Source organism: Cetorhinus maximus, chromosome 13 (genome assembly GCF_964194155.1).
Source record: "Cetorhinus maximus chromosome 13, sCetMax3.hap1.1, whole genome shotgun sequence".
In the NCBI taxonomy this organism is placed as follows: domain Eukaryota; kingdom Metazoa; phylum Chordata; class Chondrichthyes; order Lamniformes; family Cetorhinidae; genus Cetorhinus; species Cetorhinus maximus.
Window position 1 is genome coordinate 24,968,584 of NC_135891.1, and position 18,102 is coordinate 24,986,685.

At 39.4% G+C, this 18,102-nt stretch overlaps 1 protein-coding gene across 5 annotated transcripts in view; it reads left to right on the top strand.

Moving 5' to 3' along the window:
- Positions 1–18,102, top strand: part of ptprt (protein tyrosine phosphatase receptor type T) — a 1,450,199-nt gene that overhangs the window by 1,152,127 nt on the left and 279,970 nt on the right. For 3 of the 5 annotated variants that reach the window (XM_078555116.1, XM_078555118.1, XM_078555117.1), the window contains exons 13-14: positions 2,333–2,369; positions 3,275–3,322. In XM_078555116.1, coding sequence (XP_078411242.1) covers positions 2,333–2,369; positions 3,275–3,322 — 85 coding nt within the window. The remainder of the gene's footprint in view (positions 1–2,332; positions 2,370–3,274; positions 3,323–18,102) is intronic. The other 2 variants (XM_078555119.1, XM_078555120.1) reach the window with 1 other exon arrangement.

Here is an 18,102-nt window from a genome sequence, read left to right on the forward strand (position 1 = left end):
TAAATAAGTTTCACTTTTGATAACAATTTCAATTCAGACTGGTTCGATGGAATGAACATCCCTCAAGTCACCTTTCAGAATCCCAATGTTCATTAATTTATAATTCAGTTCCAAATGTAACCCAGGATATAAATGGACACAAATTAAACTACATTGTCAATCTCACTCAAAGGTGCCACAGAGAAGACGAGTGTGGGAAATCAAGAAAAATGTGTCACACTGGAATGCTTCTCAGAGATTATAGCTGAAGCATATTGAAGGACCTTCACTTCTTTAACACAATACCTCACCTGCAATGGCTTGATGCTAATAGTGGGAGTTAAAATGTATTTAATATAATGACAGCACTTTTGGCTGAGAAACCTAGATAAAAGATCGATGGAAAGAAGGTGTATAAAGCCAAGATAAATCAAAAAGTCATTAGGTGATATGAAGCTTGACAATTGGGAGTAGAGTCTCCACTCTGGGTGCAGTTAGCAATGGGGCCACAAATTGCATTTATTTTTATGAATTGAATTTTACGCTCAAGATTCTGCTCAAACTTATTTGCATAGCGGTGAACGTAAAATCTTCTATGAATCAGCACAACTGGGCACCGTCTCAGAATGTAACTGCTTCCTCTCAGCATTGAAAAATATTTTTTGAGATATCTATGTGGTAACATGAAGTTATTTTTAAATAAAGCTGGAAATGGGTTAATCATCAAGAATTTTAATAAGTTTGTCTAGTCCACCACCTGGGAGTAACTTGATCTTAGGTAACTGGAAACCCCTTTAAAAAAAAACTACACACAACCATTTACTAGTTTCATTGTTGTGCAGTACAGTCAGTTATTTTCTAAATTTAATACTCTAACATTTAAAAGATTCAAAAAGATCTCTCTTAGCATCCCTGCACCTAAAAGATAGTTTTATTTTAACAGCATCCTCAAAGGCCCGCAATGGGGTGCAATAGGGGAAGCTTCCCTTGGTGATTAATTTGATTGGGTCGTGGCCAGTTTTATGGGCAGGGCCAGCAAAGTGTTCTTTAAGTTAGCGCTAAAGATTGTACTTGAAATTCCTCGATTCTTTCCACTAGTTTTGCCAATTTTGAGTGAATTGCACTGAAAAAAAATCACTCAGTGGAAACTCCAGGCCTTAAATTCTTCACCTTAATTAACAAAAGTCACCAGGAAAGTTCTGAGAATATGGCTGTGATATGACAGCAATATTTTCACTAAAATACATTGGAGGTAGCCTAATGATAGGGTCATTGATGAGGTAGTTCCAAAAGAATAAGGGTGAGAAAATCAAAGGCTGAATCTCAGGCACTATTCCATACTGCCCTGTATGGTCGCATCAAGGATTGACAGAGGTCCATATGTATTAGCCTACTCTGAGATTAAAATGGGTTCATCTATCATATGTGGGATTACATACATAGGATATGCTGTGCTGAAACAGGGCAATCAGTCCAAACAGTCCATGTCATTTATGCTCCATTTGAGCCTCTTCCCATCTTTTCTCATCTAACTCTATCATTGTGATCCTCTATTCCCTTGTTCCTCATATGCTTTCCTAATTCTCGCTGAAATGCATCTTCACTATTCACCTCAACTACTCCCTGTGGTAGCAAGTTCCACGTTCACGCCACTCTTTAGGTAAAGAAATTTCCTATTGGATTTCTTGGTGACTATCTTACAATGATGGCCTCCAGTTATGCTCTTCTCCACAAGTGGAAATATTCTCTCTGTATCCATCTATCAAAACCTTTCACAGTTTTAAAGACCTCTATTCAGTCAGCGCTCAACCTTTTTACAAGAGAACAGAGACTCAACCTGTTCACCCTTTCCTGATATGTATACCCATGCATTTCCGGTGTTGTCCTTGTAAATCTTCTCTACACCCTTTTCAGTGCCTCTGCACCCTTTCTATGACATAGCAACCAGACTGCATACAGTACTCTTAATTGTGGTCTAACCAAGGTTCAATACTGGTTTTGCACAGCTGCCCTACTTTTCAATTCTAACCCTCTAGAAATAAAGCCTAGTTCTTGATTTGCGGCCTTGCCAATGTGTGGCACAACATCGTCAATTATTTGCACATTCTGCAAGTTTATTAATGTCTTCCTGTAATTTGTCATAATCCTCCTCGGTATTGATAATCCACAAAATTTGGTGTCACCTGCAAATTTAGAAATTGTGTTTTTGATTCCAAAGTCCAAATCATTGGTATAATTTATCTAATTTACAAAATTGCAAGCCATATTGGGTTGGTAAAGCTCTCCCAATCAGTTAGAATCAAGCATTTTGTGTTAGTATAACAATGACGCATCTTTTTCTCATTCCTCATAGGAGATCAAAATCAGCTGTTTGCGACTGGCAACAAAAGGTAAGGGGATTTCCTTTTTTGGCTTGCATTGTTCAAGCCCAATAACCAGCATCACACACAAAAAGAAAACATCTTTTTACAATGCTTGAAGGACATGCGGAGAGAGAAATTCTCAATCAGTGCTTGACTAAATTGGTTGCTAAAATGGCATGTTTGTATCCTGCATGAATTTATGTTCTGATTACATTGCCTGTTATCTTCAGCATTTATGGATCATATTGTGTAGATATATGTATGTGTGTGTATATATATATATATTATATATAGTATATATACATATATATATAAACTCTTTATTTTACATTGAATTGCTACTCTCATTGTATTGTCATTTCTCCGCATGATTTAACATCAATAATTGTCTAGAAATTTAAAAGCCTGCATCCAGATGTCTGCTATTTATTTCTGAACATTTACCCCTATTTACTTTGTAGGTTTTATTATCATACTAGTTGCATTAAATGAAGTGAAATGCAAATGGAAACTCATTCAATCATTTACAGTTAGCATTTCTATGCTCAGGCCATTTCTTACATGCTTTCCTTTTCCATGGCACAGATTATTTAAATTTTGCCTGTTTTATGAATATCACTTGTCTCTCTTTAGATATGGAACATGGTATTGATACTTTATTAAGCAAACTGAAGGCAAAGTAGCAGAGCCACATTTGCATTAAAGCCAACTATCATAATTTATTCTTTTGAAATTAAAATTGGAGGCTGAGGTATCATTAAAACTTTAATCTGAAGTAATTATTCATTTCTCTTGGGGTTTCCAGTTTTATTTTATAGCATGGGGGGGTTGTGAGATATTATCAAAGGATATTTTTCTTGGTAGACTTGCTTCTTTCTTTTTTTTCTTATGCATGCTGACCTGGAACTTTCCCTTTGTCTTAACGGTAATAGGTAGGATTCAGATAACTACACCGTACATACTTGTCATCCCAAGTGCAGGTGATTATCTACTCTCTCAAGTAAAAAATGTTAATTCCTCTCCAACCCTATGCTACCTGTTGTTTTAAAATGTTATCTACAAAGTAACTCATATTCTTATAGATTTAGCGAATATCTTGTGTTAAAGAGAGTACTTTGACCTACAACTGGAGACTCTGCTGATAGCTCAGTGGATAAATGCACTGGAAGGTATGGTAGTGGGTCATAGAGATCAAGGAGATGTGGGTTCAACTCCTGCCCAGTACCAAATTAGCTAAATGGTAGGAGGAATACAATTGGACCTCAGTCTCCCTGAATCTGTGTAAAGAGGTGGGGGAGCCCTGGCCAAGTGATATTGCTGGAAAGTGCATATCTGTGGATATTGTGTGAGGCAGGATTGAGCTTCACTGTATTGCCCACAGATTCAATAGCCTGTCAACATTTACCATCGAGGCTCATAGGTGAATAAAGGCAAGTTGGCTGAGATACCAGCATTCTATGAGCACCTATGGAACTGTACCCTACAGGAGTCACTAACTGCAGAACAAGAGAAGTGAAAACTTGACTGATAGATATAGTTTACTGAGTAAATGATGTAGGCCTTCTGAACTTTAACTTTTTCAAATTAAAGGGGCAGAGCTTCATATATTTTAGAGATTTGGGTATGGATATCAGCTTCTCCAACATACTTTACTCTCCACTAATTTCAATGGTTTTCCTGGTACGTGCTTTCATTTCATAAAGCTCTCAAACAGCAACAGAAAATCATAAAATAAGTTCATAGTATTTTTAGAAAAACAGCTACTTATATTGTGTATATGTGGGTGATATGAATGCTTCTTGACATTTAATGTTATGGCTAGCTAAATGTGTGTCCAGAATTTCACATGATCCGAAAGTTTATTCAGACACCAAGCATTCATTGATGTATGTCACCTCAGAAGATGATCATGTATTCGGAGATGGAAAACTTTTGTTGCCATTTTATCCAAAGGTGCTGCAGGCCATCTCTGGAAAGTACTTAATACCTTCCAAGATCAATTATCTATTAGGGGACATGGTGGCATAGTGATAATGTCACTGGGCTAGTAATCCAGAGACCCAGGCTAATGCTCTGGGGATATGGGTTCAAATCCCACCACGGCAGCTGGTGGAATTTAAGTTCCACTTAAATTAATTAATCCGGAATATAAAACTAGTTGCAGTAATGGTGACCATGAAAACATAGGACAACTTAGTAAATAAATAGCTGTTTATTGAACACATTGTCTTTAACCAGTGGCAAAAGAAAGAAATATGAACTGCCAATTTCTAACGCTATAACCTAAACTCTACCCCTTCTTAAATCCCCATATACACACATACAAGACACATAAGACATACAAAACACATGGATTTTAAGGGTGGGATAAAACATTTCAATAGCATCAATTCCAGAGTACAGGATTCGATGGGTTGATTTTGACAGATGTTTTCCAAATTCCTTTCAGTTCTTTGTTGATGACACGAAATAGTCTTCTAGCACTTTCAGTCTTTAGTTCACTGGTTGAGCACTTGCCTTTCAATGTCTCTAACAGTGATTTTCTCCTTTGCCTCTTGACAGGGGTTTTCAGAGAAAGAGCAGGTTATAGAGATATGAGGAGCAAAAGCCAGCTAGCTATTATTGTAGAATTACTGGAATTTATGCATGGAGGAGAGAGAGGCTGTAGATCTTTTTCCTTTCAGGCTAGGAGCTATTCTGCTGCACTGGTCTCACACAAACCCTGGTCATCTGGCCAGGAGCCAATTAAAACATTGTTGCCAGGCAGCTCCCATGGTCCAGGACTCCTTTCTGGCACCACCCTGTCTTTCACGGCACACTCTTTTCCAGGACTGAAACATTGTATATATCTCTCATCCTGGTGCAGTGGACACGTCTTTCAAACTGCACCCATTGTAATTTTAATCTACATTCCAACAGAAAATAAAAAGATATGTTCCTTACAATATGAACTTTCAGAAGACATTTGATAAGGTTCCATGCAAGAAACTTCGCAAAAACAAAAATGCATAGAATTGGAGGCAATCTATTCATATGGGCAGGAAATTGGTTAGGAGATAGGTTAGGGATCACATAATCACAGTGCAGAAGAGGCCTTTCAGCCATCGAGTCTGCACCGACACATGAGAAACACCTGACCTACCTACCTAATCCCATTTACCAGCACTTGGCCCATAGCCTTGAATGTTATGACGTGCCAAGTGCTCATCCAGATACTTTTTAAAGGATGTGAGGCAACCCACCTCCACCACCCTCCCAGGCAGCGCATTCCAGACCATCACCACCCTCTGGATAAAAAAAATTTTCCTCACATCCCCCCTAAACCTCCTGCTCCTCACCTTGAACTTATGCCCCCTTGTGACTGACCCTTCAACTAAGGGGAACAGCTGCTCCCTATCAACCTTGTCCATGCCCCTCATAATCTACACCTCGATCAGGTCACCCCTCAGTCTTCTCTGTTCCAACGAAAACAAACCAAGTCTATCCAACCTCTCTTCATAACTTAAATGTTTCATCCCAGGCAACATCCTGGTGAATCTCCTCTGCACCCCCTCCAGTGCAATCACATCCTTCCTATAATGTGGCGACCAGAACTGCACACAGTACTCCAGCTATGGCCTCACCAAGGTTCTATACAACTCCAACATGACCTCCCTACTTTTGTAATCTATGCCTCGATTGATAAAGGCAAGTGTCCCATATGCCTTTTACACCACCCCACTAACATGCCCCTCCGCCTTCAGAGATCTATGGACACACACACCAAGGTCCCTTTGTTACTCAGAATTTCCTAGCGCCATGCCATTCATTGAATACTTCCTTGTCAAATTACTCCTTCCAAAGTGTATCACCTCACACTTTTCAGGGTTAAATTCCATCTGCCACTTATCTGCCCATTTGACCATCCCGTCTATATCTTCCTGTAGCCCAAGACACTCAACCTCACTGTTAACCACCCGGCCAATCTTTGTGTCATCCACAAACTTACTAATCCTACCCCCCACATAGTCATCTATGTCGTTTATATAAATGACAAATAATAGGGGACCGAGCACAGATCCCTGTAGTACGCCACTGGACACTGGCTTCCAGTCACTAAAGCATTCTTCTGTCATCACCCTCTGCCTCCTACAACTAAGCCAATTTTGAATCCACCTTATCAAATTACCCTGTATCCCATGTCCATTTGCCTTCTTTATAAGTCCCCCATGTGGGACCTTGTCAAAGGCTTTGCTGAAATCCATATAAACTACATCAACTGCACTACCCTCATCTTACACACCTGGTCACCTCCTCAAAAATTCAATCAAATTTGTTAGGCATGACCTCCTCCTGACAAAGCCATGCTGACTATCCCTGATTAAACCTTGCCTCTCCAAGTGGAGATAGATATTCTCCTTCAGAAATTTCTCCAATAGTTTCCCTACCACTGACGTGAGACTCACTGGCCTGTAGTTCCCTGGCTTATCTCTACAACCCTTCTTATATAGCGGAACCACATTAGCTGTTCTCCAGTCCTCTGGCACCTCCCCCGTGGCCAAAGAGGAATTAAAAATTTGGGTCAGAGCCCCTGTGATCTCCTCCCTTGCCTCCCTCAGCAGTCTGGGACACAAATCATCCGGACCTGGAGATTTGTCCACTTTTAAGCCTGCCAACAGCTCCAATACCTTGTCACTCTCTATATCAATTTGCTTAAGAACCTCGCAGTCTTTCTCCCCGAGTTCGATACCTTCATCCTCATTCTCTTGGGTGAAGATGGACGTGAAGTATTCATTCAACACTCTAGCGATGTCTTCTGGCTCCACTCATAGATTGCCCCCTTGGTCCCTTATGGGCCCTACTCTTTCCCTGGTTATCCTCTTCCCATTGATATACTTATAGAATATCTTGAGATTTTCCCTACTTTTACCAGCCAGAGCTTTCTCATATCCCCTCTTTGCTCTTCTAATTGCTTTCTTAAGCTCCACCCTGCACTGTCTGTACTCCACTAATAATGGGTATGTACTTCAATTGGCAGAATATGACTAATTCTGTTCCCCAGGGATCTGTACTAGGGCCTCAGCTTTTCACTATATTTATTGCTGACTTTCCTGAAAGAAAGAGAGCTATGCATCGAAGTTTGCTGAGGACACCTAATTAGGTAACAGGACAGTCATGGGCATTATTAGTTTATGTAGATGTTTATGTAGATTGGAGCAGAACATTGCAATGGAACATTGATAAATTACATGAGTGGGCAAAACTGTACAGATGGAGTTGAATGTGGAGAAATGTGAGGAATCCACATTGGTCCTAAGAAAGATCAGTGTATTTTCTAAATAGTGAGAAGCTCAGAACTGTGGAGGAGCAGAGAGATTTATAAGTCCGTGCACATAAATCACTAAAAGCTAGTGGACAGGCACAAAATAAATTAAAAAGCTGATAGTATATTAGCCTTTATCTCAAGAGGCCTGAAATAAACAGGAAGGGATGTTATGCTACAGTTGTCTGGTTAGACTGCCTCTGCTCTACTGCATTCAGTTCTGGGGTACCTCACGTCAGGAAGGATATTGTAGATATTGCAGCACAAATTTATTAGCATGATACCAAGGGCAAAAGGGTTACATAATTAGGACAGATTGGATAGATTACCATTCACATGAGCATGGAATACTAATGACTGACTAAATTGAGGTGTTTAAGATTATTAAAATATTTGATCGAAAATATTTCCTCTGCTGTGAGTCCAGAACAAGGAGGCATAACCTCAATTTTAATGCTAGTCTGATCAGGGGTGATGTCAGGAAACGCTTCTGCAACAAAAGGTAATGGAAATTTGGCACTCCCCCCAAAAAGGCATTGAATCTAGATCAGTTGAAATTCCAAACCTGAGATTGATAGATCTTTGTTAGGTATGGGTATCAAGGCCTATGGAACCAAGGTAGGTAAATGGAGTTGAAAAGCCATGATCTAATTGAATGGCAGATAAGTCTTAAAGGGCTGAATGACCTACTACTGATCCTATGATCAGGTTCTCTTTCTCCAGCTGGAGCATCAGTGCATCTTCTTTCACTGACCAAGAAATGACTGCCATTCAGCTGCTATTATTAAGGGTTAAATTGCGGTTGGTTTACATATTGCTGCTTAACATGACAATTTAGCCCAAAAATGACAAATTTGGTACCTTCAATAATACTTCAAAATTGATATTAATTTTAGTCTGAAACACAGATAGCAAATTGGCAGCCCATTTTATGTCACAGCCAATTTTATCTCCCATTTTCATCAATAGTTGCCAGATTTCTGTTAACAGTGACTAGTTTCGCCACCATTGTGGTCATGGGCACCTTCAAGAAAGGTTTGAAGGCCGTGGAGAGGGTTCTTTTTTATTATTTATTTGTAGGATGTGGGTATCACTGGCAAGGCCTGGATTTATTGCCCATTCCTAATTGCCCTTGAGAAGGTGCTGGTGAGCCTCCTTGTTGAACTGCTGCAGTCCATAATGATGTATGCACACCCAAAGTGTTGTTAGGGTGGGAGTTCCAGGATTTTGACCCAGCAACACTGTAGGAATGGTGATATAATTCCAAGTCAGGGTGGTGTATAGCTTACAGGGTAATTTCCAGATACTGGTGTTCCCATGCGTCTTCTGCCTTTGTTCTTCTAGGTAGTCGCGGTCGTGGGTTTAGAAAATACTGTGAAGGGAGACTTGGCACAGAAAAGATTCATGAAGATGAGGGGCTATAGTTATGAGGAGAAATGGAAGAAACTGGGACACATTTATCAGACCAGATAAGATCACGAATAAATTAGATACAGCTGTTCAGAATTATGAGAGTCTTTGATTAGGTAAATCAAAAACAAAGAAATGTTACTGGTCAGTGCATCAGTAAATAATAACTTTAAGAATGTCATCAAAGGAATGAAGGAAGAGATTGAGTTTTACTTTTATGTAGAGGATTGTTTGAATGTACAAAACTCAACCAGAAACAGTCGTATTTCTTGAAGCACATTTTCTCTGCCATTTTCTTCCTTCCTCCCCACCCTGCTTGACCCCATCTATTAACCAATGGTTCACATCAGAGAACAATGTCTTAGGTTTCAGTTGATTTCTGGTACCTTACTTCAGGTGTAAGGATCAACAAGACTATCAGTAGAGTGTTCAACCAAGGAGTCCTACACAATAAGTGTTCAGACATTTGTTCATAAATTTGCACTTTCCAGTCGTAACCTATGGGAAGAAGCTTGGCCCAATCATTTTCTTTCAATTTCCCTTTGTAGCTCAGGAAAACTGAGGCTAACTAATGACCCAACCCAACACCAAACTGGCCAAAAGCAGCTAAGAATGCAGATGAGAGATTGAATCTAGTGCTCTTATCATACAAAATAGTGCATTTGCCTACCATATTGAGAAAACCACTATATGTACAACAAGGATATTGTACTATTCTGTAGGGGTATGTGCTTTGAACACAAAGTGCTGCTATCCTTTATATTTACCTTTTAGAGTCTTTTTTAATTGCTATCTATCAGGAGAAATCAAAAAACATCTTTGTGCTAGACTCCAAGGAGACCTCGCAATTCAGCTCCAAATGATGCCCTTGTTCTTGCTTATCTGGCACCAACCTTGAAGGAAGTTCAGCCAACGAGTGACTGCACTGAAACTGGTATTTGCATCCTGCTTATTTCCAGATGCAGGTTGAAAGCTGACTTGAATTTGCAACTCCTATACCGGCTGATTACAAAGTACAAAAGCATTACTTGGCAGGTAGCAGCCTGGAGAATTAATGTCCTCTCTCAAACAGTTACTAGGAATGAAAAGGATGCTGATTCCTGTTGTTTAATTGTTGGCGCTTACTGACTGAATCGTGTGACTACTGCCAGCAACACAAGAATCAGGCCTTCTACCTGACCTGAAATGGTAAGTTTTCTCAGCAGTGCAGATAGGTGGTATAATTCTACATTTCTACTCAAAGGTTTTTATTACGACGTTACATGGGAAACACAAAGAGGTTGAATTGTTCTGCAATTTATCCCACAGTTGTGTTCTCTTCTAATAAATTATATAGAAATGGTTAGAAAGATTCCTTTCTGGAGAATTATTCCTGTTCTAGTTAGAGCTCCCTGTTGACAATGTTCACCTTTGAATAAGGGGCAGAGTGGTAATGGCCCAGTTAAATCTAATCTATGTGAGCTCCATGCAGTTCCATCATTTCCAATATTGCCAATTGGACAAAACAATAAATAGAATAGTAAGTTACCTTTTAGTTTATCATGATAATGGTGCAGATCCAGCCGAAATTTGAACATAATACTCATACAGCACTGTGTCATTAACTATACACAATGATGCTATTGGGAAGAGAAATAAAAGAAAGTCAATTAAGGAATGAAATGTCTTACGTATTTTGCCAAAAGAAAATAAATTTATTAAGCATGAAAATATACCTATTTATTTTGGAACACCTTTCATTCTCTTTCAAACCAGGGGAGTAATGGCAAAGGACAAGATAGATAAGTCTTTGCAGGTCAGTTGTGACGTCCCAGGTTCCATGATTGATTGCTGTTGCACTTTGTAATTCAAAAAACTATATCAGTAATCCATACTGATACACAATCTGTTACTGTGAAAGATTCACACAAACAAAATCCATTCCTCATACTTTCATGTGCGATTTTATCTGTAATACTCATTTATCAAAACCATAATAAGATGGTCCACGGATAAGCTTATGCATTTTGCACTGCTCTGAGCACTGACACCACAGCTCCAGTTTATTGCATGGAAGAAAATGCAGATAGATACCATGCAATTAAGTTAGCCTTTGCAATAGCAAAATCAGAACATGAACGATCTATAATCAATATGCTCTCTCTTTGGGGAAGAAACATTGAAAAGCTTTTCATTAGAAGCATTTCTCCTCTACTTGCCTCACATAAGGACTATTACAGAGGGTCTGCCACAGTAGAGCTGACTATGTTAAGTAATGCTCCCAGTCTCTTTAAATGGATTTGCATTTCTAGTTGAATATGCTTGAATCCTTATCAGTAGAAACTAAAAGAAGGGCTAGTTTATTGAAAATGATTTCAGATGTTTTGTGGTATTACCTGCAGTAAATGTCAAAACTGTGACTATATGTCAGTCACCAAACCTCTCGCTTATAACGATAGATGACGTGACAAAATTGTTTTCCTATGTTGCAAATGTAATAAAGCATTTCAGAATACATTTATTAGAATTGGAAAGATAGTAATACTTGGCTGTTTCCATGTTCAATTTAATGTAATTTATGATATCATCATCACATTTTCTAAGATTATGTTATCGTATCCCTGCTTATAGCATTTTGTAGCAGTGATCCCAAGACTTACCAATGATTTCAAATGTCATGACATTTTCAAGCGTCAGACTTTTAAAATGCCACAAATAGCATCCTTTATTATTTAAATCCATTCCACGTGGATTACAATACAAAGCTTCGCTGGCTAGATATTCAGAGAACTGTAAAACTGATAGTCTGCTCGGATTGTATCTATTTAATACATTAAACATTTCACATTTAATTGGATAGCTATTTCCATTTACAATGCCTATAACATGTAAATTTTTTTCTGTTTACTTTTCCGTGAATTTGTGAAAACTCTGGACTTATTATTTGAATAATTATTAATATATCATCAGGAGAGGCATGAAAAACTAAATATAGTAAAATCACAAGAAGAAAAACAAATTGAAAGTGAAAATGTGGCACAGCAGTCAGCTTAGCGATGTTATTGGTATGTTTAAAGAAGACCTGGTCTACCAGCTCCAAAAAATTGCCTCCTTAACACTGCACCATAAGAATATAAGAAATAGGAAAAGAAGCAAGCCATTTGGCCTTTTGAGCCAGCATTGCCATTCAATAAAATCATGGCTGATCTTCTAGCTCAACTCACCTTTCCACTCTACTCCCATATTACTTAATTCCTTTAGTACCAAAAATCTATCAATCTCTGTCTTGAATATACTCAATAACTAAGCATCCACAACTCTCTGGTGTAAATAAATCCAAAGATTCACTGCATTCTGAGTGAAGAAATTTCTCCAAATCTCAGTTCTAACTGGCCTACATCATATTCTGAGACTGTGATCATAGTTCTAGGCTCGCTGGAGTGGAAGAAACATCCTCCCAGCATCTACCCTATCAAGCTGCTTAAGAATTTTATGTTTCCGTGAGATCACCTCTCACTCTTCTAAATTCTAGGGGATATAGGCATAGAATACTCAATCTCTCCTCACTGGAAAATCCACTCATTCCAGGAATCAGTCCAGTGAAGTGTTAATAGTGGCATAAAGGTCAGATAGCTATTAACACCTGCTTTTGTCTTTACCACTGTCATTACTACTCTCTTTGTCTTACGTCCATGGCATCTTTGTCATTTTACCTCTCCTGACCTCCAACCTAACCCTGACCTTCTATTTTGCTCCACCTGCTCCAAATTTAGAAGCAATGCTCAAACAGGGGCTTAAACCCTGGACCTTCAAGATTGTAAGTTTGATACTCTACCAAATGAGCTATCCCTCACTTTTTAAGAGTGATGGTTTTTCCTGAACAGTGATATGTTTGTTTTTGCACTTTCAACTATATTCCCATTGAAATCAAGATAATGCAATCGGAACTATTTGCCTACAAGCATAGTTACATACAAATGAGCTCATCAGAATAGGAAAGAATGAATGACAAAAGCCTTATGTACTTAGAAGTTTTGAGAATTTCTAGCCAAATTTCAGAAGCAGCATTTGGAAAAATGAATCATTTTAGTCATAGATCAATTACTTCCATAATCAGGAGACTGGGCCAGAATTTATTGACGAAATAATAGCATGTTTAATGCACATGTGCAAAAAATATCCAGTAGTTTATTGTGAGGAAGAGATACACTGTAAGTTGCAAATCATGACAAATTGCTGGACAATGTCACCTTTGGCCTTAACCTCACAAAAACTATGTTGCGCTGTTAATGTCCTCATGAGTTTCAAGAAATTTCCTCTGGTTGCACTGATGCAGTTTCTGGACAAAGTGCTCACAAAAATGAAAACTGATGCATATTTCTGGAATAAAAAATATTTCTCTGCTTCTTGCTGTTTGTGTTTGCACTTGTGTTTAAGGCATTGTTTAGTTCTGTGCCACCAACCCTTATGAAATATGACTTATTTAGCAACAGATAATGGGGGAGGTAACCACAAGCCTCCTTATCACCTGTTGAAGTCACTCAGCTGGTCATTTTTTGATCCACAAACACCTGTTTGCCTCCCAAAAATAGGAAGGCCCCATCCCCTGGCCACACAACTGTTCTTTGCCATTTGGATTAAAACAAAAATCCTTGCAATCAGTCCAACACTCTCCTCCTATTCCGACAACATAATTCTTCATAACACAGTTAATATCCCTGTTTTACCACTTAAAAATTGGCACCACAGTGCCACCCTCATGCCAGCTCTGTCCACAGCAGATTGCCGGAGCATCCAGGCTGCTGCTTGGAATGTTGCTGCCATCTCTGCCATGGAGAGGCAATCACTTAATCACAAGTTTACCAGATAAAATGGTGCAAGAATTTTGAATAAAACAGTTACATGCAGGCAATTGCAAGATATAGCCAAAAGTCTGAAATGCAATCTCATCTTCAGGAGTTCCTCTTTGAACAACCACTTCTGTTATATAGTGGCATTCAATTGGAAGGGGCATAGAAAGGTTGAACTCACAGATGTAAGACAGATTATTTCATTTTATCCTAACACTACAACTTGCACCTGTTTGTCACAGACGGTGAGTGCTCTGTAATTACCTCTCTGCTAAACTGCACTCCTGGAAGCAGTGCTCTTCAGTCATTATGGGTAGACCTCTATCTATTATGGGTGGCACACTAGCAAGTCTTGACAATACACCCTTGATGCCATCTGGCATCTCCAAAAGCCCTTTTTCTGTCCTTGCTTGTCCACTGCACTAAACCAAGTGCCATGGGGAATCTGAAAAGAAACCTCAATTGGTGTGAACTATCTGTCTGTATAAACAACAACAACTTGTATTTATATTGCACCTTTAAATATAGTAAAACATCTTGAGACGCTTCAAAGGACCATTACGAAACAAAGTTTGATGCTGAGCCTTAAAGGAGATATTAGGGCAGAAGACCGAAAGATTGGTCATGGAGGTATCTATGAAGGAGAGTCTTAAAGAAGGAAAGAGATGGAGAGGTTTAGGGAGGGAATTACAATGCACAGGGCCTTGACAGCTGAAGGCCTGGCTGCCAATGATGAAATAATTAAGATCATGGATGTTCAAGAGGCCAGAATTGGATGAGCCCAGATATATTGGAATATTGTAGAGCTCGAGAAAATTTCAGAGATAGACTCAGTGAACTGAAGGCGTTCGTTTCTGAATCCTGATGTATGAGAATGTACCTCCAATATGAAAACTTGGCTTTTAACTGTAAATCTCATTTCATATGGGTACAATGAGCACATATTTTTCAGGTGATACATGAAGATTGGAGTCCCTAATTATCCTCCAAATTACAGCACGCATGGCTAAGGCTCAATAGCATGCAGAAACCTAAATGATAGTAAAACATATTTGAGGATAGGAATAAAAGAGGTGAGAATTGTGCAAGATAACAAACTCAATAAATTGCAGATCTTGTTGTCAATGGCAATTTCTAGGCTTATATTTGGCCTGTAAGGTGCAAAGGGATGCATTTAAGTGCCCTATGGATACAAAGGTTTTGAACATTCCTGAGTTTGTGTATGTAACTTTGGACAATACTGCAATTAGATCATTGGTTAAATCTAGAGTTAAATCTAGGGTCTATGTAACTGAGAAGTGGAATGTTAAATGTTGCTTTACGTGAAGTTGTATAAAATTAGTTTCTTTATTGTTTTTTGATTGATTATTTGGAGCCATAAGAATAACATAACATGAAAACAAAGATTGTAATGATGGTGAAACTGTCAGGGTTTGCCATCATTACTGTGTGAAACTGACAGCTACTTCTGGTGCCCACACATGCGTAGTTAAATGTGGAAACCCAAAAGTTGCTGTCAGTTCTTCCCCTTTCCTCCATATGATGCGCTATTGAAGTTTTCACATATAGAATCAATTAGAAATCACTGATTTCCTGTCAAGTTCCACTTTTTATGCTAGCAGTCTCACTATAACCCTAGGAAATGTGACACCTTGTTGAATGAGGTGTAACTGAGATTTTAATGCATGCTGATTTATAATTACTGCTGAATAACTTCCCTGAAAAGCTAATTTTATAGTTGTGGAATGTCAAATTTCTCCACTCCATGATAAAAATTGCATAGATTTGGAATAACATTTTTTAGAAGTTTGTTTGTGATATTTTAGCTTCTATCTTAATTCCATGTGTATGCCCCAATCTTTTTATCATTTTGCAGAGACTGAAAGAAAGTGAATGATAAAGCCTGCTTGTTATCTCCCCGGTTTGCTGTCAAGGGGAATTCTCATCCTCGCATTCATCAATGCTTCTTTGGGCTACACTGACCCAATTACAAATTCATTTGTTTAAAGGCATAAGTTTTATGAATTCACACATTCATAAAGTGTTGATTCATCAAGGGAATTTGGAAGATTATGCCACTCTTTAAATCTCATTTCCCGTCATGGGCTATGAATCTGGTATAGAATCATAGAATGTTGCAGCAAAGAGACGACCATTTGGCCTCACATGTCTCTGCCACTTCTTTGAAAGAGCTGTCCAAATAAGCCCCACACTTCAACTTTTTCCACTAACTTTGCAAATTACTCCTCTTCAATTATTTGTCCAATTGCTTTTTGAAAGTACAAATGGAATCTGAAACCACTTCTCTTTCAGGTAATGCAATTCAGATTTTGACAAATCTCTGTGACAAATTATTTCTTAATTCCCGCCCCCCCCCACCCCACCCAGTTCTTTCGCCAATTATTTTAAATCCATCATCTCTGCTGAAAGGTCATCCACCAGAAAATAAGGGTTGGATTTTCGTCCTAGAGACAGGTAAAGAGAGTTGGGAAATTTGCTGGCACGGCGCGCCTGCCTCAGGAGAAGGTGCCTGCAAAGGGGGATTTTCATTCCAGGGAGGCGGTTATTAACTATAGTCGGGACAGCTGACCTGGGGACAGCACAGGGGCTGCTGGGTGTGGAGGCAGGCTGTTTAACAGGCCCGCCTTGGTGCTCTGGGACTTTGTCCCAGTTGTAATGAAAACAATAAAACAGAAAACAGCTCTCTAACCCTCACCACTCACACCCCTCATCACCCACACACTCTCTATGTCCCTCTATGCCAACCTATGCCCTTCTATCCACTCTCTATGTCCCTCCATGCCAAACTACGACCCTCCTCCCACCCCCATTGTCCCCATACCCTCTATGCCAACCCATGACCCTCCACCCACCTCCATGGCCCCTAATACTCTCCATGCCAACCTATGGCATTTCCATGTCCATTCACCTGGTATAAACTCTGTACAGAACCAATAAACCCTACAGTAAAAATGGCATGTGTGATAAAGCTTTCAAAAACAGACATTCATTCATTTTTTTTTTCAAAAACGGCTTTTACTACAACCCTATAAAAGTGTCAATCAACCAGACCTTTAAATTATCTGTAGCACTTGACACCTCTTTCTCTTCTGTAAATAAAGATTAAGCAATTGAGAAATAAATCTAACAGAAAAAGCTGTCAATCAAGCAATGTTTTCCCTTGGCTGCAGCCGTTTCAACAAACTAATGGATGTCTGGGCTCTCAGCCAAGCCTCTTTATGCATTCATCTTGTTTTAAAGTCCCTCCATGACCATGTCTCTCTATCTCTGTAACCTCCTCCAACCCAACAAATCTGAGCTGTCAGCACACCTCCAATTCTGGTGTCTTGCTGATCCCCAGTTTTAATCACCTCACCATTTGCAGGTGTGCCTTCAGCTGCCTAGGCTCTAAGCTCTGGAATTCCCTCCATAAACTTTCCACCTCCTCTCTGCTTAAAACCAGACCTCTTAGATTAAGTGTTGGGTCATCTATCCTGATATCTCCTGTGGCTCAGTGGCAAATTTTGGTGAAAAACAATCTTGTGAAGTACTTTGGAAAGTCTTGCTTTGTTAAAAATGCTATATAAATGTAATTTGTTGTAACATTTCCTTTCATTCCTTTGAGAAACTTATGCTGTCCGGTTACAGACTCAATGACCAGTTCCTACTTTTGGGTATGTTTATCACATCTCCGGTTAACCATCTCTGTTCCAGTTAAAGTGTCTCTCAAATGGGAGAAAATGGGCTAAATTTTACCGTGGGCTTCAGGACCCCCAACATTGGGACCAAATAGGGGTGCCGAGCCAACACTTTCCAGCAGCAGGACCAGCTCAGCAATTTTACCAGAGGTGAACTCCTAATTGAACACCTCAGGGCCTATCATCCAGGAAGGACAGTGGGCAGGCCCCTGATGTGGCAGGTGCAATCAGAGGGCCAAGAGCTCTGAAACCTCAGTAGCACTACCAGGAGAAATGGGCACTGCTGAGGCAGCCAAGTAGATATAGGAAACATAATAATAAAGTAATATATAATAATAAATTCAGTATGTCCGAAGGCAAAAGGCCAAGCCAATCAGAGGGGAAGCCCCTCAGGGTAATCATTAGGGCCAAGGGGGCTGAATTCCTTGCCTGTGGCTCCCTTTCTGGGCCATGGGGCTGCTGCAGAATGCCAGCCTTAATGAAGTTGGCAGCCTCCATGCAGCTGATGGCTTCTCCACGCC